General features: G+C 63.6%; 1 protein-coding gene across 3 annotated transcripts; it reads left to right on the top strand.

Annotated features, from left to right (window-relative positions):
• The first annotated feature begins 600 nt into the window (after nt 1-600).
• ZBTB42 (zinc finger and BTB domain containing 42) lies at nt 601-8,256 on the top strand. 3 transcript variants are annotated; one of them, XM_079127666.1, is made up of 2 exons: nt 601-1,923; nt 5,032-8,256. In XM_079127666.1, exon 2 carries the CDS (start codon nt 5,117-5,119, stop codon nt 6,125-6,127), a length of 1,011 nt encoding a protein of 336 aa, XP_078983792.1. In that variant the 5' UTR covers nt 601-1,923; nt 5,032-5,116; the 3' UTR covers nt 6,128-8,256. The 3 variants fall into 3 exon arrangements, with proteins under 3 accessions (XP_078983792.1, XP_078983791.1, XP_078983790.1); XM_079127665.1 differs by lacking the exon at nt 601-1,923 and adding an exon at nt 4,219-4,356; XM_079127664.1 differs by lacking the exon at nt 601-1,923 and having other exon boundaries at nt 4,854-8,256.
• Nucleotides 8,257-9,200: the final 944 nt, after the last annotated feature.

The following is a 9,200-nucleotide window of genomic DNA, read 5'->3' as shown; positions in this document are numbered from 1 at the left end:
CGCCGGCCCGCCCTCTCCCCGCCCCGCGCCCGAGCCGCCGCCCACATCCGCCTCCGCCGCCCCGGGCGCCCCCAGCGCGCGGCCGGCGGCCAGGGCGGAGCGCGCCCCGCGAGCGCGGCGGGCGGACGGGCGCGGCCCTCGGGTGGCCTGCGGCCAGGGCTGGGCCGTAGCGGAGGCCCGCCGCGGGACTGGGCCGTCCACCGTCCGGCCTGTCCCGGGGCCACATCCTCTCTGGCCTCGGTTTCCCCGTTGGTAAAGTGACCCGGCTCTCCTCCGCCTGGTTCAGACGCCCCCTGTTCCAGACCCCACTGGGTGGGGTGGGGGAGGTTAATTTGACTTTCACAATGTGCCCACGTGTGCACCTCCCCATGCTGGGGGCAGGGAAGGAGTGGCCGCCAGTGTCCTAAAGGGTCGGGAGAAGGAAGGGGGACCCTGCCATTTCTGTCTGTGCTGGCAGCCAGTAAAGCAGATGGAGGACTCTGCAGGTGACAGGGAGAAGGGGGAAGGCAGGCCTGGGTCCCACCCAGCTGGATTCAGATGCCTGAGGGAGCTGTGTGTCGGGGCAGACTCAGGGTGGGGTTATGGGGCAGGAGGCAGCCCCGGACCTTTCTCAGAAGGGCCCAGCACCCAGCCAGCAGAAGGGCTCCATGCCATGTTCTGAGGGACTCACAGGACCTACTCCTGGCCAGAGGGCTCCCCGCCCTTCCCCCTCCTGAGGCCCAAGCAGATAATAACCCTTGGGGAGGGGACTGGCCAGCACTGTCCTTGGGTAGTGTCTTTGGGGAGATGTCATTTTCGCTTTTCATTCAAAGGTCAGAAATCTGCTGGAGGCGGCAGATTCAGCCCATCCTGGCTCCTGGAAAGGAGATGGCAGCTAAAACTCCTGGGAGCTGTCCCTGCCTGCTAGGGCTGCCCAAGAGGACCCTCCCCAGGAAAGGACTCCCCCTACACGCCAGGCTGTTGCTCCTCAGTCAGGGCTGTCAGCTCTGCTCCCTCCCCAACACAGCTGTCTCAGCTGACTACCTAACCCCAGGCAGCAGCTTGCCAGCAGGGAGCCTGGTCAGAGGCCCAGAGTTCTGTGCTCCTCAGGCTGGATACCCCCCGGAAAGAGGACCTTAGATACCTGTCCATTACTCACTCACATAAGTTCACCCTGGCCATGCCCTTTATTATTCTCCTCTAGGCTGACCCCCAAGTGACCACGGGGAGTCATCAGGGCGCCCTCTTGTGGAAGACTGTGATTCCTGCTGCTCTCTGCTGGCTGGTCTCCAGGAGGCCTCCCTGCCTCTGGCATGGGCAGTTAGTTGCCCAAGCCTACTGTGAGCCCTGCACCCATGCAGTGACCAGTCCTGCCTTTGTCTCTGAGTCTACCCTCCTTCCAGTCCTGGGTCTCCTCTTGGCAGGGCCACCCTTCTTCTCTGACCTCCCAGAAAGAAAGCAGAGCCCTCTCTTCGAAATACCCTCTCTCCCCCATGGACACAAAATGTCAAGGAGAGGACCCAGTCCCGTGTCCCAGCCTGGCTGCTGCTCTGACTGAAGTACACTACAGCCAGCTGTTTCCAACAAAAGACTGTGGCACTGTCCCTGGAGAGGGCAGCCACCTGCCCCTCCTGGAACAAGGACCTCCAGTCCTGTCACCTTCTGCAGCTGCAGGCTGTGCTGGCCACTGGGCAGGACCAGGGCTGCAAGGTCTCAGCAGCAGCTGCAGGGCGGGGCCCTGAGGCAGCAGCTCCCAGGCCAGGTGGTGGGCCCAAGTCTGGAGAGGTTCTGCCCACACCACTGTCACCCCAACTGCAGCTCTGTGGTGGCCTCCTGTCATCTCTGTACCTGAGACCCGGTGGAGAGGGGATCCCGGTATCCAGGCCAGCATGGCCCCCAGCACCAACTCAGGGCTACCTGGACCAGCCTCTCTTTCAGGGCAGGGTGAGCAGGAGGAACTTGAAGTCAAATCTTCTGCCCCAAGAGGTGCAGGGCTTTCCTCCCACTCTCCTCTCCTCTTTCCCTGACCCAGCCCTAAGCTGGGCAGGCCACCCAGGTATGGCAAGCCTCCTTGGACATCTCTGCACTGCAGTCTCTTTGTCCTGCCAGGCAGAGCAGAGCAGGGGCCAGGCTGGGTGGGTAGTGCTGGATAGCTGCCATGGTGGGCCTGGGTGCAGCCACCTAACACTGAACCCCTCTGTGCCCATCCATGCATCTGGCAGTGGACACGGCAACCTGGGCCCTGACGCAGGGGAAAGGATGCACCTGACCACACTGCCCAGGGAGCACCCTGGAGAAGGCGGAGCAGGAGTGGAGAGTGGGCCTCAGGGTCTGGAGGGTCAGGGAAGACACTGACCCTGGTCAGGTGATCTCTGAGCGGAGACAGGAATAAAGTGGAGCCAGTAAAGGGCTCTTTGGGGAGAACATTCCAGAACCTGAGTGACCAGCACTGCAGAGGCCCCAGGACCTTGCTGCGGCCAGGCCTTGCCATTAGTGTTCACAAAGCCCCCTCCCTGCATGTGTTCTGCTTCCTGCTTTGCAGTTGAGGATCTTCAGTGGTCATGCAGGTTAAGGCCCATGCCACGCTGGGGGAGCTCTGACCCAGGTGGGCCCAGTAGGGGCTCAGATCTGGGCTCACCCAAAGCTCAGCTGTTCCTGTTGTGCGGGGTAGTGGTGGAAATACTCCGGCAAGTGGAGGGAGGGAGTGGCTGTCTTCAGGAAGGGGTCTTCTGAGAGGGCAGGGCTCTGCAGCCCCTCAACTGGTCTTGGTGGCTGAGTGTGGTGTGATCCCAGGGTTCCAAGCTGCAGTTGCAGATTTAGGAAATAAAAATGCAGGACATCCGGTCGAATTTTAATTTCATGTAAACAAGGAATAATTTTGTAGCATAATAATGTGACTGTCCTTCCTGTATACTCTAGATCCTGCTTTCAGTGGACTCCAGGGCCTCTGGCAGCCTCTCGACCCCCAACCCACCAGACTTGAACAAGATTCTGGGGATCTTCCCCATGCCACCTCCCACCTGGTCACTCTGCTCACCACCCTCCATGCTCACCATGTCCCCTGCCCACAGACACCTTTGTCCAAGCTGCTTGAATACCTGGCAGAGACCCTGTCCTTTGTCCTCCAGGCCCTCTCCCAGCACCAGCCCACCCCCACAAAGGCACCCTTCCACACTCAGCCTCCATCAGCCCCCCCAGGGGCTGCCTGGGCAGTGCAGGCTGGGAATTCAGAATGAGACTGCTGAGATCAGAACTCTGGTTTGGGGGCAGCACCTACTGTGAGGTCCTAAAAGGTCTGAGAATAAGAGCATCTAATTAATTGGGCCGTGAAGCTGATCTAGGCACTGGCCAGAGTCCTTTCAGACCATGTCCGTGGGAGAAAGCTGCCCAGTCAGAAGAAGAGCCTTCAGCGGGTTCCAGAGAGGGGCCCAAGCTCCGCAAACCAAGGCTCCATTGCTCTGGGGCTGTTCCTTCTCCACCAAGAACCAGGTGCCTCCTCTCAGCCTCCTGACCCTGATTTCCCCAGAACACCCTCTCCATGTTGCTCCTCTTTGATCACTTTCCTGCCTGCCCTGGATCTGGTTGTCCTTGTGGCCTGTTCACGTCCCACCATGTCTCCGCAGAGGTGCCCTGTCCTGTGGCCCGACAGCGTGCCCGGCCCCCAGTCTCGGGACAGTTCAGGGTGGGAATCCCCTGGGCTGGGTTCCAGTGGGATCCAGACCCGCTCAGCGCCTGGGAGTGGGGAAGATAAAAGGCAAGTTTCGGAGGAAGAAGCGGGTGTCCTCTTTTCAGGATTTACGACCTCCCTCCTGCGCCCCACGCCCGCTCCAAGGCGGGTGCCTCCTCCAGGTGGCCTGAGGCCCCGGTCCGGCTGCGCCCTCGGTAGTTGCCCCAGCGCGGGCCAGGGGGAAAAGTGGGCGCTCCGAGAGGGTCCCTTTGCAGACTAGTGCTGTGGAGACCCCAGGGGGAACGCGGAGGCCGAGGCTGCAAGTATCGCGAGAGAGGCCCCCCATTCCCCCTCCCACACGCCCCGCGGCGTCCCGCACCCCTTCCCACCGCAGTGCCTCAGCTGGCGGCACGCGGGACCCGCCGGGTGGGGCGGACAGGGAACGGTGGCGAGGTGACCTCAGCGGTTCCGCCGCTCCGGGAAGTCGCCTCGGCCCGCCCCCTCCAGCCCCCGCCCAGAGTTTCGCTCTCGGGGCGGGGCGAGCGGCGGGCGGTGCCGGGCCGGCCAACTTGGAGCGCGCCCCGCCCGGCGCCCTCCCGGTCCCCGTGCCCTCCCCGCCGGGGCGCGCTGCCCGTAGCTCAGTGCGCGCCGGGCCGCACCGGGAGGGCGCGCAGCGCGGGCGGGCACCGAGAACAGCGCGGGCGGCGGAGGTGAGCTCGGGGGCGGGGTCCGGGCTCCGCCCGCCCCGCAGCCGGCCCGCTCCCCGCGGCCGCGCTGCCATAAATGGGGCCGGCGGCGGTGGCAGCATCTGGCGGACCGGGCTGCAGCTGGAGGCTGCGCGGAGTCTCGGGGCGGAGGCGGCGGCCCGGACACTCGGGCGTCGGGGGACGCGGCGGACGGGCGGGCGCCCCGGAGTGAAGTTCAGGGGCGCGGGCGGGGACCAGCACAAGTTCGCGCCGAGCGGCCCTTCAACTCGCGCCCCGGGCCCCGCCCCCGCGGCCGAGTGGCTTCTATTTACTTTCGGTCGAGTTTTTCCTGCTCGGGGCAGGTGCCCAGGGAGGCTCCCTGCTGGCGGTTGCGCGCGTCACTCCGCGCAGCTTTTTCCGCGCTGCTTTGCACCGGGAAGAACATCTCGTCGGGCCGCCCGGGGGCGACCGGTGGCCGGGGTGTCGCCAGGCGCGCTGACAGGCGTCCCGTTTGTGCCCAGGTGATGACCGCGGCAGCATGGAGTTCCCAGAGCACGGCTGGCGGCTGCTGGGCCGCCTGAGGCAGCAGCGCGAACTGGGCTTCCTGTGCGACTGCACGGTGCTGGTGGGCGACGCGCGCTTTCCTGCCCACCGCGCGGTGCTAGCGGCGTGCAGCGTCTACTTCCATCTCTTCTACAGGGACCGGCCAGCAGGCAGCCGCGACACGGTGCGACTCAACGGCGACATCGTGACGGCGCCCGCCTTTGGCCGTCTGCTGGACTTCATGTATGAGGGGCGCCTGGACCTGCGCAGCCTGCCTGTGGAGGACGTACTGGCGGCAGCCAGCTACCTACACATGTATGATATCGTAAAGGTCTGCAAAGGCAGGCTCAAGGAGAAGGACCAGGACCTGGACCTGCAGACCCCTGCCCCTGAGGCTGAGTCGCCTCGCAGGCCACCATGTCCCCTGTCTGCATGGACCCCTGACGTCTGCCCGGCTGCCCAGAAGGCTAAACTTCCTAGGGTAGGGATCAAGGCTGCATCAGGTCCTCCTCCATGGCAGGCCTTAGGACAGTCAGAGGGGGCCCTGGACCTGTCACTGAAGCCTGTTCCAAGGCAGGAGCCAGTCCATCCGCCCTGCATCCCACAGACACCCCTCTGCAGCCGGATCCAGCAGAGGGCCCAACAGCTGGTGAAGGGTGAGCAGCATTCATTGCCTGTACAGGAAGCTAGCAGCGTCCTTCGGAACCCCTGCACCCCGCCACAGCCAGCCTGCATTCCTGCAGCCCGGGGTCTGGCAGTGGACTTGGAGCCGCTGCCCATCCTCAGGGCAGGCAGCCAAGAGCTGGAGCTGGATGCTGAGCGGGTGGTGGGTATGGAGGAGCTGGGTCCCAGGGGGCACCTCTGCGTCTGCCCACTGTGCTGCAAGCTGTTTCCCAGCGCCCACGCACTGCAGCTGCACCTCAGTGCGCACTTCCGCGAGCGGGACGGTGCCCAGGCCCAGTTCTCACCTGACAGTGCTGTCCCCACGTGCCCACTCTGCAGCAAGACCTTCTCATGCACATACACCCTGAAGAGGCATGAGCGGACACACTCCGGGGAGAAGCCCTACACCTGTGTGCAGTGTGGCAAGAGCTTCCAGTACTCCCACAACCTGAGCCGGCATGCCGTGGTCCACACCCGGGAGAAGCCACATGCCTGCCGCTGGTGTGAGCGCCGTTTCACGCAGTCTGGGGACCTGTACCGCCACGTCCGCAAGTTCCATTGTGGCCTTGTCAAGTCCCTGCTGGTGTGATGCATCCCCCTGGGGCCCTGAGGTCAGTGGGAAAGAAGGGGCAGGGCCCTCCCAAGTGGCACTGGGGTGGAGTCAGAGTCTGAACAGGTGAAGCCCCAAGGCTGTCTGGCTTGGCTGCCTGAAAGAACTCGGCTCCCTCCTGGGGCAGGCGGGTGGCTCGCAGCCTTCCTCCTGCCTGGCGCCCACCACTTCACTCTCTGGTGCCTCCAGCTGCTCCCTGCACGTGTGCCCCGCCCAGGCTCAGATGCTGTCCTCTTCACCAGTCCCCACCAGCCACGTTCCAGGATGTCCGATGGCACGTGCGTGGGCCTGGACTCCTCAGTGTGAGGCAGCACAGGTGGCCTGTGTCTCAGGCTTTGAGACATCCCTCTGGCACACTCAGGGGCGCCCTCGTGAGCCTGGTGCCATGATAGGTGAATGACTTGTGTGTCGGAAGGGTCAGTGAGTCCACAGCAGGGACAGGTCACTCCTGGTGAGTGCCAGCAGGGCCTGCCTGGGCACAGCTGGCATCCCGGGGGGCGAACCCCATTGGGGACCTTGGGGCAGCCAGAGAGCCTGCTAAAGCTGAGCGGCCTTGGGGTTATTGTCATAGAGTGGACTTCGGAGCATGTGGTCCTGGCCACACTGTAACTTTGGACAGAGAGAGTAGGAATTTTGAAATGGATTCTCTTTAGATCCAGAAAGAGATTCCTTGAGGCTACCGGACATGTGGCAGTGGGAAACAGGCCTGAGCACCCATCCAGGGTGCCGCCGAGCAGCCCTGGGGTGACGAGGGGCTGGCAGTGGCAGTCCCTATGGGAGCCAAGCTCTGAGTGTTGGAGGCCGCTGCTGGGACTAGGCGGGCTGACTACAGGGGTCCCCGTCCTGCGTGGGAGGGGTCTTCCATAGCGCTGAGCACTGAGCACATGGGCAGCCGCTTCCTGCCTTACAGGAACAGGGTTTGCAGGGCCCTCTTCCCATGGCGGGGTGTGGTCAGGGGCAGCTGTCACCTGGGGAGCAGGAGCGGGAGGCCGGCATCCTCTGGGCTGGAGCTGCAGCACCCCCCTCTCACCCACTGGCTGATGCCCCTGGCATGTGAGGCACCACCCGCTGCATTTGCAGTTGGTCAGAGTCTCCCTGCTTCACCCACCTGCTTACCAAGCGACTGGTTGCCAGAACCTCAGTGGCTGCAGTGAGTGGGGCAGTGTCATAGGGACTCTGGCCTCAGGCCAGCAGGTGGCAGAGCTGCCGGACTCCTGGCTCTCCCCAGCCCTCCAGGCTGCTTCCAGTGGGATTGGAAGTGGCACATAGGACAGAATCTAGCCCAGTCTAAGTTATTGTTTTTCTCCTGAAAGCACTTGATGTCGTATGTGTTCGTCTGCCTGATCTGCGGTGAAATGACAGCTGGCCTTCTCAGTGGGTAGAAAGATCCATAGTTCACCTCCCTGCAGGGTCTGGCCTCTCCTGGCGTGTCTGTCGCTGGCCTGGGAGGCCAGTCCTCTTGGTCATGCTGTGGGCTCCAAGGCTATGGACCGGCTGCAGTTCCGAGAGAACAGGGGGACGAGGACCCACCCACTTCTGACTGCCCTGGCTCCTGCCCCCAGCCTTTGGAAGGACTAGTGGGACTGTGTGCTGTGCTGTGTCCCATGATCTGGAGTTGCGTGTGTGTGCACGAACATGTGTGTGCCCCTGTAAGACTAGCACCTGGCAGGGCTGGGTCTAGCGGCAGCCCTGCCAATAACCGGCCACTCCTCCACCGCAGCAGGCAGACGGCTGCCTTGCGGGTTTCTCCTGGGACAGGGAAGCCTGCCCTGAGTCACCGACACTGGAGTCCTGGTCTTCTGTGCTGCCACTGTGAAGTCGGCGTAAAGTGGTGGTTTTAATTCTGCAGCTGGCACGGTCGGGATTGTGCACCTGTTCTTGTCCATTCCGAACCCCACTCCTGTGGTAGTGTGGGCCAGGCACGCGGAGCTCCTGGTGAGGGTCCCCGGGCCAGCCCAGCCACTGGCCATGCCTCCCTGCTGGGCGGGAGGGTTTGTTTGCAGGTGCCTGCTGTCACCAGCCTGTGCCAGTCGCGGAGATGAGTTGTTTTCCATTCTCACGACCTCGTGGTTGTCACGACAGCAGCAGAATAAAGCCCACCGCAGGTGCATGTGGCCGTGATCATTTCTGAGGATGGGAGAGGCGGGAAGGGTGGGCACCACTGAGCTGGGCTGGGGGTCAACAGGTGGTGGGCACTCTGGGGGCAGATGCCACTCCAGGCTCCTATCTGGTGGGGTGACGGACTGGGACAGGGACATGGCACGTGGTACCCTGTCTTTCCCCACGTTTGCCCCTGGCTGAGGACAGGAGGCAGGACTGGGTAGGGAGGGATTGGATGCAGGCTGGATGGTGGCATCAGGGGTAGGAAGGCCAGGCCCCAGAGGAACCTGCCAAACGCTGGCAGGGGGCTGCAGTCCAGGGTCTTACACCTGAGACCTCCTGCTTCTGGGCTCCAGGTCCTTCTCCTGGCTCCTGGACACCTCCTTCCCCGTCCAGCTTCTGCTCTCCTGCTCTCCTCCCTTCATGCCTCATTCACACCTCCCTCAGGGTGGGACTGGCCCCAAGGATGGGTCCTCGTGAGGGTGACCAGGCGTGCTTGGCCCCTTGGGAGGCACAGAGCTGTGTGGAGCCATGAGCCAGGCTGGCTCTGGGCTGGTGGCCAATGGGCAGTCCCAGCGTCCCCCCACCCCACCAGACATTAAGCTGCCTGCAGGAGCCCCCGCACCCTCCCATGGGCTTTGCCTCCCTTACCAGGCCCTGGGCAGGTGGAGCAGGACAGCCTCCATATGCACTAGCTGTGTCCTGCCCCGGCCCAAGTGCTCACTCAGGGAAGAGCCAAGGTGGAGCCCAAGCTCAGAACAGGGTGGGGGTCGTGGCTTGTGAAAGGGTCCCCAGAGGTCCAACTGAGCTGGCGTAAGAAGGGCCTGCCAGCTCTTGGGCCCACTCCTAAGCCATTCCCAGTCCTGACCCCAGTGCGAGTCCTTGCTCCTGGGAGGTGGCCCCTCCTCACCACCCACCCTCCCCCCTGCTGAGCCTGGACCCAAGCCACTGT

This window comes from Sciurus vulgaris (assembly GCF_902686455.1).
Source record: "Sciurus vulgaris genome assembly, chromosome: 2".
NCBI lineage: Eukaryota > Metazoa > Chordata > Mammalia > Rodentia > Sciuridae > Sciurus > Sciurus vulgaris.
This window is presented reverse-complemented; position numbering and strand designations above follow the sequence as displayed.

Excerpts from the sequence above, each read along its gene's own strand:
- ZBTB42 (XM_079127664.1), top strand. The coding sequence starts at position 4,871 with ATGGAGTTCCCAGAGCACGGCTGGCGGCTGCTGGGCCGCCTGAGGCAG.